The sequence below is a fragment of the Sebastes umbrosus genome, chromosome 14 (assembly GCF_015220745.1).
Source record: "Sebastes umbrosus isolate fSebUmb1 chromosome 14, fSebUmb1.pri, whole genome shotgun sequence".
Lineage (NCBI taxonomy): Eukaryota > Metazoa > Chordata > Actinopteri > Perciformes > Sebastidae > Sebastes > Sebastes umbrosus.
The window spans coordinates 7,414,626-7,438,347 of record NC_051282.1 but is presented as its reverse complement, the minus strand read 5'-3'; the positions used below and the strand labels follow the sequence as shown (position 1 = coordinate 7,438,347).

At 41.7% G+C, this 23,722-nt stretch overlaps 2 protein-coding genes across 7 annotated transcripts in view; one reads left to right on the top strand and one right to left on the bottom strand.

The window, feature by feature from the left end:
• The window catches only part of epn2 (epsin 2), a 44,238-nt gene that overhangs the window by 10,872 nt on the left and 9,644 nt on the right, over nucleotides 1-23,722 (bottom strand). For 2 of the 6 annotated variants that reach the window (XR_005209915.1, XR_005209916.1), the window contains exons 3-10: nucleotides 21,646-21,800; nucleotides 16,292-16,404; nucleotides 15,990-16,094; nucleotides 15,416-15,548; nucleotides 13,507-13,659; nucleotides 12,960-13,052; nucleotides 11,362-11,592; nucleotides 9,193-10,244 (exon numbers count right to left, since the gene is read on the bottom strand). Coding sequence is in view for 4 of the 6 variants with exons in the window: in XM_037792361.1 (XP_037648289.1) it covers nucleotides 9,904-10,244; nucleotides 11,362-11,592; nucleotides 12,960-13,052; nucleotides 13,507-13,659; nucleotides 15,416-15,548; nucleotides 15,990-16,094; nucleotides 16,292-16,404; nucleotides 21,646-21,800 (1,324 nt within the window). In the remaining 2 variants the exon portion in view is untranslated. Of the gene's footprint in view, nucleotides 1-6,466; nucleotides 10,245-11,361; nucleotides 11,593-12,959; nucleotides 13,053-13,506; nucleotides 13,660-15,415; nucleotides 15,549-15,989; nucleotides 16,095-16,291; nucleotides 16,405-21,645; nucleotides 21,801-23,722 lie in introns of those variants that run through there. The other 4 variants (XM_037792361.1, XM_037792362.1, XM_037792363.1 and 1 more) reach the window with 3 other exon arrangements.
• b9d1 (B9 protein domain 1) lies at nucleotides 1,979-6,162 on the top strand. Its single transcript, XM_037792365.1, has 7 exons — nucleotides 1,979-2,281; nucleotides 2,412-2,480; nucleotides 3,863-3,974; nucleotides 4,132-4,228; nucleotides 4,324-4,386; nucleotides 4,945-5,012; nucleotides 5,500-6,162. The coding sequence occupies exons 1-7, from the start codon at nucleotides 2,219-2,221 to the stop codon at nucleotides 5,655-5,657; spliced, it is 630 nt and encodes a 209-aa protein (XP_037648293.1). The 5' UTR covers nucleotides 1,979-2,218; the 3' UTR covers nucleotides 5,658-6,162.

Genomic DNA, 23,722 nt, shown 5'->3' with positions numbered 1-23,722 from the left:
GCTGGGAAGGAGATGAAATGCGATAGGGTGGTAGTGGGAGGCTAAGGGGAAATATGCAGGCAGAAAAAAAAGAAGGATTGGAGGAAGAGAGGGGATACAGCAAGGAAACAGAGGGAGGAGACTCAAGGGAGTCAAAGCGGGAACGATAGGAGGAGGAGAGGTGCGTCATGTAGTGACATCATATGGGTACTTATTATTACAGAGTATTTACTTGACTGTCTCAGAAAGACATTAGGAATGGCTGATGTCTGTCTGCTGACAGTGTAATGGTGGCCTGTTTACTAATGAAAAGTTATTGCTTCCCTGATGTTATTGTGGAAGGAGAAAGAGAGAGAGGGAGAGGTTTAGATGGGAGAGACGGGGCAAATACGTCACGAGCTTTGAGGACGGCAAACGGACTGCGTAGTAAAAAGATTGAGGATGGAAAGAGAGCTGCTGTTTGGACAGTAATAAAAGGTCATAGACTCGGGGGGGGGGCTCTCTGCTGTCTGACAGCAGGACACACAGAAAGGGAGAGACAGAGAGGTGGGGGGAGCAGGCAGATAGAGAGACAGACAGAGGGGGACATTATTGGTGTGTGTGTGTAGAAACAGTTGATTTCCCATACTAAACCTAAAACATAGCTAATTATGTGAACAAAGGCAGCAAATGGATACATAGCCTAATAATTACCCTTAAGTATATGCTATTTTCAGCAGTCCTTTCTAATAGGCCACTGGTGTTGTGCCTTGTGGGATGCATCATGATGGCCGACTGTAATTATTGTTTGCTGCAGCTCTGGTATAAAAGCTGTGTCGAAGAGCCTTCTCTGCAATTCCAGATAATGTGGATATAACAAATATAAAACACTACTGTAATAAGCCTACTATTTCTTTTAAATCAAATTTAAGAATATTGAGATATAAATCATCTTTCTGAGAGCAATAACCTCGGTTATCCTCAGTGGTACACAGCACAGGACACAGTTATCTACTGGAAAGTTGCTATTTTGTTCGTGTTTAATGGGAAAAAAAATATGTAACTCTAATAACTGACTCTGGTTAGTTGGGGTATGTTCAAGTGCACTTGCAAATATTACTCGCAAAAAAAAAAGGATGTTAGCTTAAAGGTCCCATATCATGCTCATTTTCAGGTTCATACTTGTATTTTGTGTTTCTACTAGAACATGCTTACATGCTTTAATGTTCAAAAAAACTTTTATTTTTCTCATACTGTCTGCCTGAATATACCTGTATTTACCCCCGAGTCTGAAATGCTCCGTTTTAGTGCATTTCAACGGAATTGAAACAGAATTGCGTTGCTAGGCAACAGCTTGGGTCCATGTTTACTTCCTGTCAGCTGATGTTATTTACATACACTGCAACAGAAAATAAACTGGGACACATTTAGAATGTTTACATTTAAAACCGTGTAATGGTCTAAATATTGAATATTTGTGACATCACAAATGGACAGAAATCCTAATATCTTGTTTCAAAAGCACAATTTCTGAATACGGGCTGTGTGTATTTCTCTGTATATTGAGAGCTTCGATACTTTCACAGTATTTATATATCACTTAAACCTGTTATATAATATAAAAGACCTGAAAATCTCACTTTTTACAATATGGGACCTTTAAATTCAGAACTTCATATGATAACATACATACATGTTACAGAAGTAGCAAAGAGACTGTGACAACAACATGTGTAGGCTACGTATGTTATTTTGCTGTGACGTTATTATCTTAAGGGAGGGTAAAGAAAGTAAACCATGTGTCTTTTTTCAGTGTTAGCTAAGTTAGCTAATTGTTGGCACACAATTAGCATTAGAATTGGAGAAACTCATGCTACAGAGCATTTTCTCTGTCATTTGTCATTTACTTGACAACATATCTCAACACAAGGGCCACTTACTTTGTGTCTCTGCTTTCAACCACATCTCTTGGTCTTCCTCGGGGGCGCAGGTGGCTGCAGCCTTTGCTTCAGGTACTCTGTTGAAGCACGTGGGTTGTTGTGTTTGCTCCACTGCCGCCATCCTGTGGAGTCATTTCAGCACCGCTTCTTCTTCGCTTTCCGTTCAGTTTGGACCTAGCAGGTAGCCGTAGAGGAGGAAACGTCGCCTTAGCAACGGATAGAGTTAGGATCAATGAGTAGCAGCAGGATTCTCCTAAACTGGGTTTATTTCTCATAAAACAAAGACGCCTTGAATCCCCAGGTTATTAAGTGAAGCCGTGATGGCTACAAGCACCCCGTCTGTGTTTCTGCTCACGGTGAACGGACAGATTGAGGGAGCAAACGTGAGTTTTAGCCTAGCCTAGCCTAGCCTAGCCTAGCAGCTAACGTTATTACCTATTTGTCTCAGTTCAGAGTTTGTGTTTCTTTACCTCCTGTTAGGTCTAAAGGTGATCTATCTGTGTTGTCTTTCAGTTTCCAGAGTATGACAACTTGTACTGCAAATACTGTTTTGTCTACGGCCACGACTGGGCTCCCACCTCGGTGAGTATCTGCTGCTTTATTATGAGCAAGGATTATTACATTACATTAAAGCATTGTAATCTAAACTCAATACTTCTAACGTACAAGGCACAATTGGATAGGAAAGATAACTTAAATTATAAAAAATAATATAATTACAAAAATATAAGAGGGGTAGAAAATAATTCAAAGAACAAAAAAAGAAATGCATGAATAAATAAATAATAATAAGACTGCACTCTTCCATAGTAGCTCTAGGGGTCATCATCATATATCCTCCTAGGAACTGAGTTTAAAAAGAGTGTCTTCCAATTGCTTTTTTTGTGATTTCTTTCCTATTTAGGGTTAAAAGAAAATCTTAACAACTTAGGCTTTTTAAACTTTAATTTTATTGTCCACTGTAGTGGACTACAGGACTATTTCAGTGTGAAAAGACTACAAAAATGAACAGATCATGGCTGTTGAGTGATATTAAACCAAGAATACATTCAAAATGATTAAAAAAAACATCCATCCATCTGCAACTGCTTATCCCGTTAGGGAAAGCCTAGGATGTCCTGTTTACAATACACCAGGGGTTGATACGGTAGGTCAAAAGAGTAAGAGGATATGCATGTGGACAAAATTACCACTACAGAGGACACATGTCAATGGGCTGGGTCTCAGGAGGATATGTTCAGTTCTTCTTAAGCTCTGAGGAGAGACACTTTGCATGTCGTCCTTTCATTAGTCTTAAAGCACTGAGATGATTGGTCCCTTTTGAAAACGGAAAATAGGGTTTCATTTTCCTCCATTTGGATGCATGGATGAAAAAATTTGCCAGCAGTATCAGATTGTTCAATATCAAGTCACTCTTAATGTTCTTTATGTTAATACCCAACACAATATTTTCTCTTGTGAGAGGGGCGAGTAGTTTGATTTCGATTGACAGCCAGTCCTGCAAATCTTCCCAGAATGCCGCAGAATATATACAGTGGGAAAAAACAGATGATCAGTAGTTTCAATCTCAGTCTCACAAAAGTTGCAGTTATTGTGATCAACATTGAATGTCAGTCTTAGCAATTCATTGGATGGATAAATATTAGACATTATTTTTGAAATGGACTTCTTTTGTCTATTTGGAATGATTATGTTCAGTGTTAAAATAGTATTTTAATGTTACGGTATACGTTAACTACTCTACATTAACTATCTACATGTAGAAGCTATTGCCTCTGAATTGTAAGAAATTGGAATTTAAGTAAACTATTAAATATTTCCCATTTTTGTCCAGACAATGTAGAACTTTTTCACATGCATACAATCTTTTGCAAAATAAAGTATAGAGCAGTTAAAATCGTGGCTGGTTATGATCTTACCAGCAAGTCTTTGTGCCTGTTTCCTGTTTCTCTGTTTCTCTGTAGGGGTTGGAGGAAGGCATCACTCAAATAACCTGTAAAGGCAGTCAGTCTTCACACAAATTAATATGGAACTTCCCACTGGAGACAACATTTAAGAGCACAAACCCCTCCGGATGTGAGCATTACACACACACATACATACATACCACACAATGTTGTTTGGTAGCTGTTTCCTTCCTTCATTCATCTTCTAAAGGGCCCTTTAGAGATCATAAAACATAGAAATTACACGATGAAAAGTACAAAATGAAGACTTAATTTTCATTTCCCAGGGCCTCAGCTCGTGGTGAGCGTGTACGGTCCAGATGTGTTTGGCAACGATGTGGTCAGAGGCTATGGAGCAACACACATCCCCTTCACAGCTGGACAGTCAGTACTACCTATCATTTGATTGATTTTATTATTTTTAAGTTCTTGTTTATTGTCTGTTTGAAAATAATGTTATTTATTTTTTTATTTCCCAGACATACACGAACCATCCCCATGTTTGTTCCCGAGCCCACGTGGAGACTTCAGAAATTCACGAGGTGCGTGACGTGTGAACCGTTGTTGTTTTTTGTGTTCAGTTTTCTGTCCCGGCAGCTGCTGTGCTGCAGCTGATGAGTCGTGCCTGCTGGGGGGGAAGCAACCGATATCTGAGCGTTAACAAATATTTACTGCTCCTGAGAGTCTCACTGAGGATACAGTCTCCACATCAGTATGTATTGTTTGCCAGCTGCTGTTATCAGTGTATGCAAACACACACTCACAAAGGTATTCACAGTAGGCTATCAGAGATGCAAAAGGTGCACATCTGGACCTTTTGGTTTTGCAATTCAGACAGCAACATTGGGAGCATATTTTGTTTTTCCACTTGATCTGGGAAAGTGTTACAAGTAGGTGGCGCTTTCTTGCTCACGCACTCTTCCTAGTTATACTTACATGTACATAACCGCATCACTTCCTGTCTGCCAGAGAGGACTTTTTATGGGAATGATTTAAAATAGCAAGAGCATCATATTTTATGATTGGTTGAATCCATTTTTAATGTCAGGACAAGATTTTCTGTAGTTTTAACATTTTTTTTTTTTTCTTCTCTTGTTTAGCTGGCTGTTGGGACGGCGGCCTGAGTACACAGACCCTAAAGTAGTGGCCCAGGGTGAAGGCAGAGAAGGTTTGTTGAGCATTTGTATTTCTTTATTTCTTTTTACATTGTTAACAGTGACATGTAAGTTACGCAGCACTACTCACAGAAACATTTGAAACACATTTGGTGGAACAAAACGGTGTAAAAACAGCAAACTCCTTGAACATGACATTTCTAAAATGAGTCACTTATAAGTAGGTGGGTTACTTTTAAGCCAATCTGGACCAGTATAACAGAACTACCTGGATCGAAGAAGAGTGGTGGTCTTAAAGCACATACATGCTGTTCTTTCTCCAATAAATAGATGTGGATGAGTATAGTGGAAGTTTTTAGCCACTAATAATGTAATGTATATTGCCTCTACATAGGTAGAAAATTAATAAGTCACTAAAATGAATAATTTGAATGAGGTACACAACCCCCATTTAATTCTAATAGTACATTTTCAGATTGAAAATTGTGTCTAAAATCTTTTCATCTCTTTTACGTGTCCTATTTTATTTGTGTGTTGCAGTGACGCGGGTTTGTTCCCAAGGCTTCGTCACAGTCTCCTTTCACATCATTACTAAAGACATGAAGAAACTAGGTTACGACACGGGACCATCGAGCCCTACAGACACGCCGTCTGCCACATCTGGCTGGTCGACAAAGGAACAACCGTACAACATGTGACAACATAAGAGACTGTTTTAGAGAGAACTAATCGATGGATTTTTAAAAAAATTTGAATGCCCTCAAGGACATTTGGCCCCCAGCGAAACAAAATCACAACACTCAGGTTACATATAAAATGACTCATGTGCTAAATCCACAATACTGCAATGCCACAGTCACTTCAGAAATAAAAATGCAAGAGTTCAAGGGACAACTCTGATCAATCAGAACACACATACAAACACTCCTATACCTAATGTTTTTTTAGTAAAAATGAAATTATATGAATGATTTTATTAGATGTTTACAAATATAAGCAGTTTCAGATGAATTTTTCAGTTTTACTACATTTTTTACTTTTTTAAATAAATGGACTTTGCCTTCAAATTGTTTGTGTTTGAATGTATTTAGCATATATTGTCACATCACTGTGGGTGTTTTGACTAGAGCTGCAAGGATTAATAGATTAGTTGTCAACTATTACATTTATCAAAAACTATTTTGATAATCGGTTTGAGTAATTTATAGAAAAAAAAGACCACATTCCATGATTCAAGCTTCTTAAATGTGAATATTTTCTGGTTTCTTTACTCTATGACAGTAAACTGAATATATTTTGTGTTGTGGACAAAACGAGACATTTAAGGACGTCATCTTGAGCTTTGGGAAACAGTGATCGTCATTTTTCACCTTGACATTTTATAGACCCTACAACTAATCGAGAAAATAATCAACAGAGTAATCGACAATGAAAATAATCGTTAGTTGCAGCCTCTAGTTTGGACGTTTGGTTAAATAAACACAAGGACACACAGACGCTGGAGTTACAGAGCTGAAGTGATACACATTTTATTTTGAACCGATGCAGCTACAGTTGTCCTCATCCAACAGGGTGCGGCCTGCTGCGTTCGTTTTGTTTTGTTTAGATGCCGTTAAAATACCACGGTGACTTTTCCTACAAAAACCCATTACACAGAATAATAAGGTATACAGAGGAACAGTATGTTACAATAGTACAAATGATAAATTATATTATACAGTTATAATGCCAACAGGTTGAGCACGTATCCAATAAAAAAAGCAGCCTGCTCCCAGTACTATGAGAAGGGTAAATAGACAGACGTGGAAAAGATTAAAGGAGGCTGTTTATGCATATAAAGACAGGTCAGTTAGTCCTCTTGATAAAAGCATAGTGAATACATAGTAACACGCAGAGGAGCTCGCTACACACAGGCCACATTTTCACTGCACCGTAGCCGCGACTGTGAAACTGCTGCCAGGGATCAAGAACAAGTCATCAACTGCAGTGACATCGGACTGTTTGGGAGTGCTGAATTTTTGCTCAAGACAGTATTTTTTTTTGTTTGTTTTTTTTCAATGCATCCATAACAACATTTTTCACAATCGCTGGAGTGAAGTTGAAGGTCAGGCCGCAGTGAAATCAAGGCCAGTGAGAAAGTGACACGTCTTAGCTAGAATATCATAGTAGCATTTCAATAAACAAGACTTTTTTTATTAGCAAATCTAACTTTGCAAAAACACATCAAGTCTTCTTATCTTTTTTTTTTTTTTTTTACTTTTCCAACTTCCAAATTTTTGCATATATTTAGTTGAGATTAAAAATGTTTGCTGGTCTGCAAGTTAAGTGTCACATCCATTCATTCAGGACCCCAAGCATAAAAGTCATCATCACCACCCTCATCATCATCAAAATCATACATGGTTGGAGCTGCCCCTCCTTTTGCCTGAGAGAAATGAAGGTCTGTGTTTAGTGGAAATACCAGTGTCCTGCGGTGTCGCTATCATACCACAGCAGACCAGGAGAGGGCGCCAACTCACACCAAAAGAAAAAAAAAGAAACACCCCTTCCACAGTAATAACGTTGGCAGTGATATCAACAGAACTAAAAGAGAAGAAGAAGGGTCTATACACCGGGGGCGCAATACATCAGCTGTATTTCATCAACCCACTTCTTTTTTTTTTTTCCAACCAATAGAAGAGACCGAGACGCTCAGCTTGCTGTCAGTAAATGTGCCGATATTCAGCCAACAGTAACACTTTCTTACACAAACTCCTGAACAAACTGAAAAATAGCTCTGAAATATAAAAAAAAAATGATAACAATGGATCCATAAACAGAAAAAAAAAAAAAAAAAAAGTCAGTGAAGTGTGACCCTACTGTTCAAAACTACTCAAAGAAAGTACGACACCCTCAGAAATCACAGTCGCTATGACTTTGGTAACAGTTGTGCTTCTAAGAGAAGAGAATTACATAGCCTACCCATAGGGTGAAAAAAAAAAAAACTACAATGACAGAAAATAGACAAAAAAGAAGAAGAGAATGAAGATGATACATGGCTTAGCTAGTACACAGCTCCGAAACTCTGAAAAGGCTTGGCTATGGATTTACATCTAAACGAGTCAAATAACAACAAAAATAAAACAAAACTTAACAACTGTTTGTTTACATGACATGTCTCGCTTGTTGTTTGCTGCGGGATTCCCTGTGCTATATATCAATAGACCGATCCTGGAGCAACCCTGTGTGAGTGTGTGTGTAAGAGTGTGTGTGTGTGTGTGTGTGTGTGTGTGTGTTTATCAACCAGGTAATGTTCTTGCGGATAGATTAGCCGCGGTAAATCCACTCGGAGGTCTTTTTCTCGAGTGGCTGACGTGCTCTTTAAATCCAGAGCTTTTTTTTCTTCGCAACCCTGTCGCCATAGTAACACTCCTTGATATGTGGTTTGCACACATACAAACACATGCAAACAGACACTTCAGGGCTGCAGATGCCTACATTATCCCCCCCTACCCCCCCGTTTTGACTTCAGAAACTAACTATATCTAAACCAGTTTCCACTTTACTGAGTGAGAAATGAAAAAAAAAAAACTTGCTCATTAAAGTACACTTGGAAGCTATCTCTCATGCAAACTGCGCGAGCACACACACACACACACACACACACACACACACACACACGCACACACACGCGCGCACACACACACACAACCTCTTCCCTTTGACCCTAGAAACAAACTAAAAAAGAAAACTGTCCCATGATGCCTCGCTGCATCCATATGTTCAGATAGCAAAATACTGAAGCCATCACACACGTCTTTTTCTCTCTAAACACACACTGGAGGAGGGTGGGGGGGGCTTAGTGACAAATACATCAACATGTGGCTGTTAGTACACCTGCGCGTGAGCACACACACTTACAGACAAAAAAAAAAAAATTGCGTTTACGCATCTTTTCAACTCCTCTAGGACAAGGGGTTCGCCCCCGTTTGATAAGTGTTCATTGTTAATCCCATGACCCCTGGAGGTCAAAGTTCACGTGGAGGGTCGGGGGGAGAAAAAAGGTCCAAGTTGACGGGAAGTGACCAGACGAAGAGTTGTGACTGAGTGGTACCGAAAAGCCGAGGCAGTGTGTGTCGGCGGCGGCGGCTAGCCTCCCTCCCTTAGCTAAGGTGTAACGGTGAGCCCAACAGTCGCAGACAGAAAAAAAAAAAAAAAAAGACAAAAAATTGTGCAAAATCCCTGCTTAGTAACACACACACACACACACGCAAGAGTATAAACACATCTGACCATCTCTCATCCGTACTCCAGTGTGTATAAGTAAAACCCACTGGAATATACACAGTGTAAAAGTACTGAGATGTGCACTCAAGCTCAAACACACACACGCTCACGCTCACGCTCACACACATACACACACACACACACCGGCTGACAGGGCTTATAAAAGATTAGCTCTAGTGAAGAGATAAGATCCTGGCGTTAGTATGGTCAGACTCTCCTGTCACTCCACCACAGAAGAAGAAGAAAAAGAGCAGTCCTAAGGGGAACAAGGGAGAGGAGGCGAGTGAATGAGGAGGAGGACAGAGGAGAAGAGACTGTCCTTGCCTCTGTGGAAAAAACTGTAAACACCGCTGCTACTCTGTAAAGTCTGTAGACAGATGCAAAACTCTTTCGTGGTCATCAACATCATCGTCGTGGGATCAGTATGGAACACACAGGACTAGGCAGCTTGTAGCATTGAGACAAAAGAGACATAGGAGGGAGGAGTAAAGGAGTGTGTTAAGGTGGGAAGGAGGCCAGGGCTGGGACTACGACCTGGCTAGGGAGCTGGTTATAAAGGGATAAATGGGATAAGACATCTCCTTGTTCATTCTGAAGCTTCTTAAGGAGCCAAAGTGGAAGAGAGAGAGAGAAAGAGAGGGAGGGAGGGAGGCAGAGAGGAAGGGTTACTTGTCCCCCTCACAAAAGGAAGGGGTTGGTGGTTCCGGCGGGCTGCGACCCGGCCTGGGGCGGCATGCTCATCAGCGGCTGGGGCATGGACATGGAGGACGGGATCCCCGTGTTCCCCATTCCCCCCATCCCGCGGGACATGGGGGCCATGCCCGCCATGGGGTTGGGCTGAACGAGCCCGGAGGAGATGGCCATGGGCTCGACCATGCCGAAGCCGGCGGGCATGGGGCTGACCCGCATCTGGTTGAGGGTGGGGGGGACTGGCTGGCTCACTTGGAAGGGGTTGGCATGGGCTGCTGCTGCTGCTGCTGCTGCTGCTGCTGCTGCACCTAGACCTGGAGCAGAGCCGCCTGGATAAAGACAGAAGTATAAGTTGAGTTGGGCTCCACAATTAAAGCTTCTGTAGGCAGAAAGTTATTGGCATCATTGGGCAAAGAATCCATAATAACCTTTCAGCATATTGTAATTCAAGTGTTCTGAGAGATAACTAGACTTCTGCTCCTCGTCATGGCCCTGTTTTCAGGCTTTAAAAAAATCTAACCCCTGACGGAAGACTTTGACCAATCACAGGTCATTTCAGAGAGAGAGCATTCCTATTGGCTGTGTTCCGGCTGGTATTTCCTCAATAGATCTCAACATGGCTGCCAGGTCACAAACTTCCTCATTTTACAGCTAAACAGTCCACTACAAGATGTTTCTGAAAACATTTGAGGCGAGAAATAGGCATTACAGTAACAGAATATTGATTCATATTTGATCAGCGCGGCCTAGTTTGACCGTTTGATCGGAGTTCACGAGTGATTGACAGCTGCTCAGAGACGGCAGGCTCCAGATCGGCTCTGATTGGTTGTTTTCCTTCGGTCTGTGAAATCTTGCAGATGCCATTAGGAGCACCGGAGGACACAGAGGCACATGATATTTTTCAGATTACCTGTCTCATGCATTACTGTCAGGATATAGTTACCGCTTTATAAAAATAACTTTTTAAATCCTATTTGTTCCATTTCTACCCACTGCGGCTTTAAGTGAATATTATTATGATAAATAGAACTAAATGTTCATATTTTTATTACTTTAAAAATATCATTCGAACACTATATTACTACGACTATACTGCCATTTTATGAATTCAACCAGGTATGATTCATCTCTCTGGTATAGAAAGGGCAGGGTCAATGATTCAACATTTCAATGTGCAGATGGGTGTGTCTGCAGGTGTGTGTTCAGGCCTGCACGTGTGTGTCCATGTCTCCTGGCTTACCTACCGACTACACTTCCTGACTAGCACACTCTGTCATCTAATCCCTTTGAATTAACCAGTTAGCTGCTTAAAAAAAAAAAGCCTGTCCATGCATTCATATAAAAAAACGAATTTCCTAAACTAACATTGCTCACTAAAAAAGTGGTAAGAGTTAAGAAGAACATTTTCAAGTTCTGAAAACAACTTCCTCATATTTTCTTCCCCACCTGTTGAAGCTAAGAACGGGTTGACGACTGGCGCAGGCTGGGCTGGTTTGGTCACCAGAGAGTCCAGGTTAACCAGGGCGGCGTTGGGACCCAGGAAGGACTCCGGAGTCTTTCTAGTTGGGTTCCCGGAGGACATGGACATGGAGGTGGGCAGGGGGTCGAAGAGGTCCATGCTGCCGCTGCTAGCGAGGCTGGAATGGGAGGGGATAGAGGATGCTATGCCCATGTCGCCTGGGAAACAAAGAGCAGATGTATTGATGAAAAACGGAACTTTTCTTTGAGGAAACAAAAATATATATCACATAACACTGAGGCATCATTAAGACAAGATTTATTTTCTAGTCTTGAACTGCAGAGGTCATTAGAACTCTATAATTAAGGCGTGAAGAGTTTGACATGTGAAAGGCTTGTTTATATATCCTTATACTGAACTGATAGGTACGCTCACATTTTATATTATGACGGTCTAATAGATATTAAAAAAAATGTTTTTTTGCCTATTCTTGCCGTGCATAAACTCCTCAGTTTCTGCTCTCATTTGTCACCCGAACACAGCGCCCACTTACGTACCTGAGCACTCACATTTACCGTGAAATAAAAATTGAGTTGATGCAATAAAAATGATCAGATGATGCTTTTATGAGAGGACATCAGAGGCAGACAGTCTGGCTGTTTGTTGTTTTTTTGCGGGCAGCAGTGGAGACATTCATTAATGCACTCGCACATGAACACGCACAAACGCAGCATGCCAGCAGCAACATACGCAAGAGGAAATGTCAAAGATGGAAACTGTCTTCTCAGAAACAGAAACTGAGACGCAGCTGAACCAAAAAAAAAAAAAAAAAAGCTCATGATAAGATCAGACAGGCCTAGCTTGTATTAACACACCCATCAATCCTGTAGATTTCAGCCAGAGCTGCTTCAAATAGTAACCTTTCTACAACTCATCCTACAGAGGGATGTGTCCTGAACATCACTGAAGTTTGTGTGTCCTCTACACACTGTGTGGTGACTTCTGGGAAAAGTAACTTTTATACGCCTGGTGTTTGTGTTCCTTCTCACCTTGTCCTTGGCTGTATCAGAAGTGTTTGTGTTGAGCTGGAGCAAAAAGTTAGACACCAATGTCACCCTCCCCACACCCAGAGACTGCCAAACCACATGGGAAAAAACACTCAAGACCTGTGCCAACCTGTTCAGTGGGGCCCTGGAGTTGTGAATGGGAGCAGATCTAAAAAGGGATCCCATAAACTGGATGGCCCAGGTCTAATAATGCATTTATCCATAAACACATAAAAGCTGCATCACATTACACCACAGTGACATGGGACCAGACCAGAGCAAATTTAGCTATTTTTTCCACCATTTGATAGGATTACTGCAGCATTTGATTGCATTTGCAGTGGGAAAACCGATTAAAAAAACATGACACCAGTGGTGCCAACACTGTCTTTGCTCCAGTCTGGTGATATTTACATAAAAAGACAAGACATGTGTGTGTCTGTGCCCCCGCAGAGACATTGTGTATCTGCAGACACTGAGGGGAAAAACAACAAACACAGACTCCGTGTCATTAGAGAGACGAAGACAAGGGTGAGTACCAGTGGGGACAGAGGAGGAAGAGCGCAGGCTGTCAAACTCTGAGAAGTCCTCTTTAGACGTACCGTTGGATGCATTGAACAGGTCAAAGTTACCTGAAAAGGGGACAACGCATACATACACACACAAACACACACACACAGACGAAATCATATAAACAAACAGCAGACACACAAACACACACACACACACGTAGACAGATGGAAACACAAGTATGAATGAGTATGGATAATTTGGTAAATTAACTGAGAGACATGAACACAATAAGGATGTGAAAGCATGCAGATGTGCGTAAGCATTTGTTACTGTCCCTTTTGACACACCTGTTAAGGTTTGGAGACACTAGCCAGCCATTAATTAGACATCTTTTCCATTGCTTAAAATAGAGGGAACTCAAACGAGTGCAAACGTCCATAAATACTTAATAATTCTACAAATATCTTTTAGACTCAAACACAAAATTGTTGACAGGTGACTTTTGTGAATGCCCTAGCAACTGATGCCTGTGGACAAAACTGAAAAACACTACTTTTTTTCCCAGACGGTCACCTGTGTTGGAAGTCTTGGGGCGGGTAGCTGCGGAGCTCCAAGGGTCAGCGGAAGGAGTGGAGTTTGATGCCCAGGGATCGCTGCTCTTCATGGGTGGGACAGAAGGAGTAACACCCCATGGGTCCACTGGGGCTGCTGGCTTAGGTGCAGACCCTGGAGGACAGATGTACGGGGCAAATTGGATGAGAAGAGGAAGAAGGAAAGAGGAAGAGAGTAGGAGAAAAGGTGAAATAAGATAAGCGGTTTCATTCATCTGATAGCAGACGTGTATTTGATCTGACCCATTCTAAAAGTACAGTTCATCTATCCTTCTTCATTCCCCCCTTCAACATTTACATATCCAAACTCCTCCACAGCCTCCGTTCTCTGTCTCCCTGTTCCTCCACACTCCTTTCCTTCATCGTATCTTCCGCTAACATCCTCCCCCTTTCACCTCCTCTCTGTGCAGTAATGCTGCCGAGCCAGTGGAGCAGCATTCCTATTTAACAAAGAGTCACAGTCCTACGAGCTGCAGGTGGAGAGCAGAGACGACACACACAGAAAAAACTGACTCTATACACAAATACTTCTTAACGACGACAGTCCGTGTGTAGATATCATCTGATGTGACCATTTTCAGTGGCAAGTGTGTATTAGGGATGTCACGAAGTCGATGCCAAAATTCTGAAAATGTCACGGTACTTGTTTTCCTACAGTACTGCAGGGCTCGTGACTGACGACGTCTAAAATCCGAAAGGACACAGTAAACTCACTATCGACACATCCAGGGGACGCACCCTATTTTTTCCCAGATAATGCTACATTGTGAACAACAAATCTGTGTTGAAATCAGGAGGAGGAGAGCTAGTTAGCGTTAGCTGTTGGCAGCCGGTGGGCAGCACAGTCCTGCGGAGATAACAGCTAACGTTAATGGAGGTTGAATTGAGTTTTATTTTTGACGCGTTCAGGCTGTAGTCGGTAAAAAGAAGTATCAGGCGAAGGTAAATTATAACGTTATCTTGATGTGTTCAAATGTAATCTTGTAAAAATGTAGTTTTTGGTGAGAAACCTGAATGAATCCAGTTGTTTGAAGGAGATGTTTTCACAGCAATATAAAATAGATATTAGAGAGGGAATTATGACCTGTTTAACTTCCTAATAGGGCTGTCAATCAATTAAAATATTTAATCGCATGATTGTCCATAGTGAATCACTATTAATCGCAAATTAATACAAAAAATGTATCTGTTCAAAATGTACCTTAAAGGGAGATTTATCAAGTATTTAATACTCTTATCAACATGGGAGTGGACGAATAAGCTTGCTTTATGCAAGTGTATGTATATATTTATTTTCGGAAATCAATTAACTACACAAAACAATGACAATTATTGTCCAGAACCCCTCACAGGTATTGCATTTAGCATAAAACAATATGCTCAAATCATAACATGGCAAACTCAAGCCAAACAGGCAACAACTTGCCCCAAACTGCATGTGATTATCATAAAGTGGGCATGTTTGTAAAGGGGAGACTCGTGGGTACCCATAGAACCCATTTTCATTCACATATCTTGAGGTCAGAGGTCAAGGGACCCCTTTGAAAATGGCCATGCCAGTTTCTTCTCGCCAAAATTGAGCAGAAGTTTGGAGCATTATTTAGCCTCCTTTGCGGATTCCTGAGGTTTTTCTAGTTTCATATGATAGCAGGCTCTTCACTCTGGCTTTAAAACTGAGCCCGCTACAACCTCTAAAAGATTGATTGCGTTAAAGTGGCATAAAAACAAATTCACATTAATGTGTTATTATCGCGTTAACTTAACAGCACTACTTTATTGTATTGGTTTTGGTTTTTTTACAATGGAATAGAATTAGGGATTTCACTGGTTATGGTATTAACTACTAAATTTCCGGTGTTTTGTGTACATACCATAAGACTGCCAGGGGTCTTCTGATGCAGCAGCTGCCCCAGCCACGGCTCCGGCTACGGCCCCGGCGCCCCAGGGGTCAGCGGAGGCACCAGGCTCAGGGACAACCATCAGATCCAACAAAGATGACTGTGGCTAGAAAGAGACAGAGAAAGTGACCAAGAGACAGGAGACAGGAAGAATAAACAAAGAATACAGACCAAAGAGGAAAAAAGAAGAATGGGATGAGTTTAGATAGAGAGGGAATAGATAAGGAGGATAAACGTTAGGAAGGTCAGCCAGTATCCTAATCAAACATACTAACGGTGGTCATGTCGTTACAAGCGGAGATAAGCCGTGCTTCTTCACTTTAGCTCCGAGTGAACCTCAAACTCCAGCCAGCCAGCTATTCAGGCAGAATAATGATGAGTAAACTAGGTAGTCTGCTGCCTGTTAGTGGTTTCATTACTGCTCATGAAGCAGCAGACGGTATCGGACAGAAAAAGATGATGGAGAGAGACGAGACTGTTTCATGATCAAGGTCATGGTCTCAGAATAACTGAGTCACTCTAGTCTCCATGTTTGTGTGTATTTTACCTCTCTCTTCTTCTTGGCCAGTTTTGCTGATTCTGGACCTCCTTTCTTACTCTCCTCCAAGGCCATCTGTAGTCTCAGGTCATCCCCTCGGCGTATGCGATCCTCCTAAACACATACACACCCAGAGCATAGTTAGCATAAGCAGCACATGTGCAATTTGAATTCTTAAAATAAAAAGCTTGTTTCCACAGATGTAATGTAAACTATCTGCAAATGTCAAACAGAGCCACACAGTAAGAAAAGATAATGACAAGCATTGGGTTCATACTCTGCCATGTTAGCATGTGTTTCTGTGTATGTACCTGCTCCGCAGCCTCTCTGCTCATGGCCAGAGCCAGTTGAAACTGGAGCTCCTCCTCGCCGCTGGTTTGAGGTCTGGCCTGCTCCAGTTCTGAACCCGCGTTGGGAGACGTGGCTAAAACAGACACATCCAGAACGCATGTTAACATCACCGCCACACGGGACTCCATCACATATACTGTATATGCTATAACTGGACTGAAAACTGACTGTGGAAACTCTATGTTCAGCCTTCAGTGAGCCTGTAAGGGACGACGGCTCCATTCAGCTTATTGGATTAGATCAGGCCATGTGGCATCCCAAAAAACACACAGACACTGCACGTGACAACACACACCCCACACACAAACACAAACACACACACACACACAGAGAGAGAGAACCAGGCCAGGAGAAAGAAGTTCAAATGCCAATAGGTGAGGTTCAGTAAAGGTGGCCTGGAGTGTATTCTTTAGTTCAAAGTGTGACCATGTGTCTTTGAGTTTGGAAACAGTCACTTTGCTGTTTCCGTGGGAACCATGGCGTGGGAGGTGATGGCGAGCCACAGTGACATCACCAATCGCAATTCTTGACTTTTCTCTCCATATAATGTCATAATTTCAGTGTCATCATTTCTCCAGTTTAGAGTAGGTTTGTTTGTGTGTGTGAATGCTGTGGGTGTTTGTACACCTAACCTGTGTTTTCTTGGGCTTATTTTAGGATTTTCTATGCAATTCTACACATACAAAGCTGTTTTATCCATTCATAACAGTGTGTGTTGAACAAAATGTGGTGTTGCAAATTAAATCTTAACGTTCTGATGGGATTTTTGGCCAGATGATTCCTCTCAAACTTAAATGTTGTTCTTGTTCTCCTACTTAAATAATGTGCAGTGTCTCTCTCTCTCTCCTTCTGCCTGCCTAATCTTTTGCTCTCCGTCTCTGCTGCTCCGAACAACCAAGACCGTGTCATGACATGCCCTGCTGCTGATGTGGACACTCCCAAAACAACGTACTCACTCAATACTCATCGCACCATGATGATCTTTTGTGTGATGTTACATCATTTTGATAGCTTCTCTGAATGCAAACGGTTACAGAAAGATACGTGAAAGGCGTTCGTTCGAGAGACAAAACAACAACAGTGACACAGATATGATCTGGGGAAACACTGATGGTTAGTTTCACTATGTGACACAATTAACATTGAAACTTCACGCTTTGACAAACATCCTCCTTGCCCTATCAATACGCCTGCACATCAGCAGTTTTCTATAAATATTACAGAGTAAATTTGTCACATCAAATGTTTCCATGATGAGGAAATGGTAAAAATAATTTATTTTTTTTATAAAAGGAATGCGCTGACGTTTCCTTTCACAGTTAAAAGGCTTGGCCTTCCTTGAAAGGCTTGCCAACTTAATAATAATTTGGGTACATTCCCGTAAAATGACAACATATTAAGCGTATTATGTGTTAATAGAAGTGTTAAAGTGTTCTGTCTTGCTACTCCAGCCTCAGATCTGAGTCCTTGTCTCCTCTCCTCCCTCACTTGTTCCTCAAACCCATTTCTCCCAAGCTCCGTCTCCAGGCTGTGTGTCTCAGGGGAAAGTGACCAGAAGTACCGGAGGGTAAAGGTGTGTTTGGTTAGCTGGTGGGACTTGAGTCATGGCCTCGACATCAGCAGCTACATGTCTGCCTTAAATAGACAGTGAACACAGTGGTACTAAAGCCTACACAGAGGCAAAGTAACCCAGACAAATATGCTGGAATGATATGGTAATATGTGTGAATTTGTGGAAGACATCCAACAATCCAAAAAAAGAGACGGAAGCCTTAATCTTTAGCACAAGGCACAAAATGTGTACCATTTAGCAGCAGAAGGTAAATTTATACACTGATGCTCAGACTAAGCAGAGCTGGATGATTTGGCCAAACATGTTTTCACGATATGTTTTTTTTATATATTGATGGCGCCCATAGCACAGGGGTGGCCACCAACCTGCCTGGGTGGATTGTTGGATGCTGCATGCATGCCTCAGGGAAACCACGCATGGAAGCACAAGGGAAAGAGCGATAGGCAAGGCTGTGAGCCAGAGCGGCCAGAGGCTGACGGGGGCACCGAACAATACAGACCTCCAGCGCAAGCCCTGAGGAAAACCCAGCAAAGAAACCCCTCAGCTCCAGAGAAAGACTTTTTGCACCCACCGAGCCGGCGGCAACCGGCCCTGACCAGAAGGCAACTGGTAAAAAATAACTATCCAAAATAACTGTTACTGTGAAAGATTTTATCGTGGACATTTTCAAGACGGTTTTATCAGCCAGCCCTAAGACAAAGTGATGTCTTTCTGATACAGTCACCAGTATCTTCCATTAACATATTAGACAGATGCATTATATTCTTCTAGCAAAAGAAATATTTTTCCTTGAGCTCTCTTTAAATCTCTCCAAAATCAACTGCAAAGCAAAAGAGGGATTACACAACAGATTTTCAACCACTAAGCCTAAAGAGAGACTACACTACCAACACAATAAACACACAGTACAACACTTGATAGTAGCGAGTCAGAAAAGACAAATAAACAAAGCCAACTAGAACACACCAGTTTCTTGCCCACCGCTGTGGGAATGGACCATATATGGATAATCACAATTTCTTGGCATTCCTCACAGACACAGATCTGCCTGCTGGCAGACACATGCATTTAAAAAGGGTCATTCTTCTACTGTTTGCCACTACCGTTTGTGTCCAGTTGTTTCTTACCTTGTCATCTTCATTTTCTGTGGTGCTACGTTTAATGACTACGCAAATAACAAAACTGAAATTAAACAAAAACTTGATCACAAACCCCTTCAAACAAAGCTAAGACTCAATTCTCTGAACGTTGAAAGTGAAATGGGCTGATGAGCACTAGTGTCAGCTGTAGCAGATTTATGTGGTGATAATGGTGCAGAGGATTTTTATCCCAGGGTGTCGACCACTAACTACCACAACATCTGCAGACACCCAGTCTCTTGTCTCTCTACATAAGGGAATTAAGTGGCTGTTTGAAAGCTGGTGAGTGAGGCAGCTCCTTAAATGCGTTTTCTAGATTATTCCTTCAAGACATTGTACATTTTTCCCCCCAACCTTTGTGGGAAGCGTGAGAGGCAGGGGAGCACCTGTCAGGAGGAGGGTAGACAACCAAAGACGATGAATGACAATAAAACTAGAGAAATCTCCTGTATTTACACTTTGGTGTTCAACAGAGAAAATATTTGGAGATAACCTGGAGCCTTGACTCAGATTAGACCACACATGCACACACACAAAACCGCATTAAACGTGTTGATTTGGAGTTACTGAACAGCTGATCATTCAAGTCAACTTGGATGAACTCATGCTGACCTTTAAAAGCAATGAAACTACAGCCTAAGACTATATTTCGGGTCTTTCACACACATGCACGTTAATGAATGCACATAGACACGCAAGTGTGTGTGTTTGTGTGTGTGTGTGTGTGTGTGTGTGTGTGTGTGTGTGTGTGAGATAACAAGGTAGATACAATTTACAAATAACTAAATGTAATCACATGGTGGGAAACATTTTAATTCCTTGGATGAAGCACATTTCAGACCCTTTCAGATACTTTTGGGACTGATGGGGGATATGCTAGGTCAACACCAACAGTCACACTTGCCAGGCTGTTTATTCACACCCTGCCTGGTCAACAATACACGGAAAGTTCGACTGGAATCCCAAAAATCCCCCCTGGAAACGCCCACAGCGACGGCCCAGCCTCACTCCTCCTATTGGCCAGTCTCTCCTTCAGTTTTCCCTCAACTGATGACTCAGCTGCTGGGGCTTCCGCCTCTTGAGCCACACACTCAAACATAAACGTACATGCAGGAATGCGGGCCACAAAGTAAAAGGTGAACGCACGCTCCATGCAACACGTATGATCCACGCGGGCTGAAACCACATGCATGGCAACAGACAAAAACACACATCAATAGGCGCGCACACACACACACACACACACACACACACACACACACACACACCGCCATCCTGCTGTGCACAAAGGACTGGGGTTCAGAGGATGAAAGGAAAAGAGGCCAAGGTTAACTCTTTCATTTCAACTTCTCCATTTTTCCCCTCTGTCCCTCTCTGCGTTACCCCATTTCCTGACTGGGATTTCTGTTTCTTTTCAGCTCTACCCCTCTCTCACTCTATCTTTCTTTCAATCCATTTGAACTTGTATTCTCTGTTTGAATGACTCATTGGAACTAGAAGAAATTAGTATTAGGTATGTCAGGACACCAGAAAGTTAGTCGTCGATACCAATACCAGTGAAATTCCACGATTCTCGATACCAATTCGATGCTTCGGTAAAAAACAATAGTAAACAATAAATTCCATGTACTTCAACATACACTCCTTTATTACCGTTTACTGCGTCTCAAACACATTTTCTACCGTCCCCGGGATGATGGGACTCTGTTAGTTTCAAGCCCTGATGGTACCTATGGTACCTGCGGTACTGTAGAAAAATGAGTACCGCCACGTTTTCAGAATTTTGGCATCGACTTGGTATCAAAGTATTGGTTCTTGTGACATCACCTAATGAGTACTAGTAGAAATTCAAGCACAGAAACACAAGAGCAATGAAGACATATCACCAAATATGTCACAAAGTATGAGGACCCCTTAAACTGTTTACTTCAAGAGGAATAAAAGTGATATTATTCCCAGCTCGACATGGTGAAGATATCAGACTAATCAATATATCATGCTAGTTGCAGAGGGCAGTAGTAATGTGCATCTGTACAGAATAAGCCCAACAAGTGTCACTGCACACTTCATTAATAAGAAACAGACATTTCTTTCTTTTTTTCTAATCGAAGGTTATCCAAGTCTGGTTTCCATTCACTTATTTCTTTCCGTCATGTATCTCTTCATCTATCCATGCCTCTCTTGTTGCTGTCGCTGTGTGTTTCTATATCTCTCCCTCACTGTGTCTCTGGAGGAGTGAGCATATCATTGAAAAGAGAAGCAGATTCCTCTGTCATGTGGATGATAGAAGCTGGAGGGGGTGAACTCTGCTTCCTCTTCTGTCTATGTCTGTGTGTCTGTGTGTCTGTGTGTCTGTGTGTCTGTGTGTCTGTGTGTGTGCTGAGGAATGTGGCCCTACTGCAGGACTGCAAGCCAGAGACAGAACAGGGGGAGGGGCAGGTTTCAGGATGTAGGCCAAAGTTACACAATACAGTTTAATGGAATATTCTGTATTAAACATATGGAATGAGCCCTGTGTGTGTGTGTGTGTGTGTGTGTGTGTGTGTGTGTGTGTGGGTGGGTGGGTGTACAGCCTATGTGACAACTATAAGCTAATACTCACAGCCGTGGTAGGAGGCAGGTGAGCCCTCTGACCTATTGTACTCTTCGCTGTAGGAAGTGGAGAGGTTGGGCTGAGACGAGCCTCGACCAAAACCCATCTGACTGCTCCCTGTGGACACCTGGGCCATACGCTCTTTGGTCTTCAGAGCCTGAGACCTAGTAGGACAAAAAAAAAAAAACATATGATCAGTCATCTTGACTCAAGTCAAGATTCTTATAATCATTATTATTATTAAATAAATAATGAGATGAAGTCTACTGTATTGCCAAAACCACCCTATGAATCACGGGTTTAAATGTTTTCCAATTTGAAAATGCAACGGCAAAATCATTAATTAGAATTAAACACGCTGCCAAACAAATGATGAAGCACCCCCTTGGTCCAACTAGTATGATTCTGGGAAATGATGCAATGCCCTAAATGTTGTCAAAATCAGATCAGAAAAAGACAGATGGATGAACAAATAAAAAAAACAAATGACATGAAAGTAGGAGACCAGCGCAGGTGTCATCTTAATCACTTCATGAATTCAGTTATTCAGCGATATTTTCAAGTACAACCACAGAGAATCACCGAAGCAGACAACTCATGTACAGAGTGGTGTTTACTTAAGACTGTTAAGCTGGGAAAGACATCAACTCTAGGGGTGTAACGATACGTTTTTACAACGATACGATACGATTTGCCAAAAATTCAATCAGTGTGACTGTGAAATAAATATCTGATACTGGACAGTGCAGGTCAGGATTCCTCAAAGTTTTTCTTGTAAGGGGAATCATGGATAAATTAATTCTGGATATAAACAAGTAAACAATGATTAATGGCAAATACATACAGCTTTGATTTGAAAATAATAAAAAGTGCAACTGCAGGACCTGCTGATTCAGTTCTCAAGATTCAAGGCAGTTTAATATTTAACAAAAAAATATAATAAACCAACTTCTATTCAAGTTAGATGAACAGTGGTTTAACCTGCTGCTTCTGTCCTCATTTTCAATATAAACAGTAGATCAATAATACAGAGATCAAACAGCTGATAGTGCTCAAACAGCTTGGGACACTAATCATTCCTATACAAACGCTGTTAAATAGTCTGCTTATAGTAATCAAGTAGCCCACCTGCAGTGTTCATTTGGGGTCTTTTCATACATGAAAACATTTGGAAAAACATTTTAAAACTATGTTAGACAAACGTTAGTTGAATTTCTGTTTTGTTTTTTACTTTACTCCCACGATAACTTGCCTCGCGGACCGTCTGCTCTCCAGATGGATACGTGGGGCTGATGCTGCGTGCACATAGATATCATGACGGGGAAAGGAAAGTAATTTTCTCTGAATGGAAAAAACAACAACGCACGGGGATAACACATGTGGGTGAAGCCGATGGGTGGATTGATAGCGCCCTGTGAGCTCGCGCTGCAGAGGGCAGAGGTGGCGCATGTCTGGAGAGTGAACCGGAGCAACGTCTAACATTTCTTTAATAATAAAAGTGCTAAAAAACACTTTCATATAACGTTTGTCGTCCTTAAATACAAGGTGCAAATCCTTAGTATCGATACAATCGATTTTTGAGTTTCAAATTGATTTTATATCAATTTACGTCTCCCGTGAAGGACAACTTGCCGAGTACCTATCAATGTAGTTGGATCGTAGGAATATAAATCGATACATCGAAGTAGTAGATGAATGGTTACACCCCTAATCAACTCTGTAGCCATCTTTCATGTGTGGTAACTTTGCACTTCTTACTAGTAATAAAGATCCACTGTAAATTACAAAACAGAAGAAGAGATATGGAGTAGCATGACGCCCCTATGGATCCATCTTTGTTTAGAACCAACAGGTGTGGAAACATAATGAGCAGAGTCCCGAAATACTAAAGAGACTCTTTGTATTAAAGCTTATCAGTCACCTGTAATAAAATTGGAGGCACTGAAAGCACCAGTCGTTGTTTAATAGAGGAGCAGTGCCAGGGTCTGGTGTTGTTCGGGAGTGGTTTCGTCAACCTCGCTAACTTTCAGCACCAGAGTGGAGAGCAGCTCACCCTGCTGAATCAGGTATGGCTTGAGCCCCCCTA

Excerpts from the sequence above, each read along its gene's own strand:
- b9d1 (XM_037792365.1), top strand. The coding sequence starts at position 2,219 with ATGGCTACAAGCACCCCGTCTGTGTTTCTGCTCACGGTGAACGGACAG. Across the intron at positions 3,975-4,131 it reads GAGCACAAACCCCTCCGGAT|GGCCTCAGCTCGTGGTGAGC; the intron begins GTGAGCATTACA and ends TTCATTTCCCAG. Across the intron at positions 4,387-4,944 it reads AGACTTCAGAAATTCACGAG|CTGGCTGTTGGGACGGCGGC; the intron begins GTGCGTGACGTG and ends TCTCTTGTTTAG.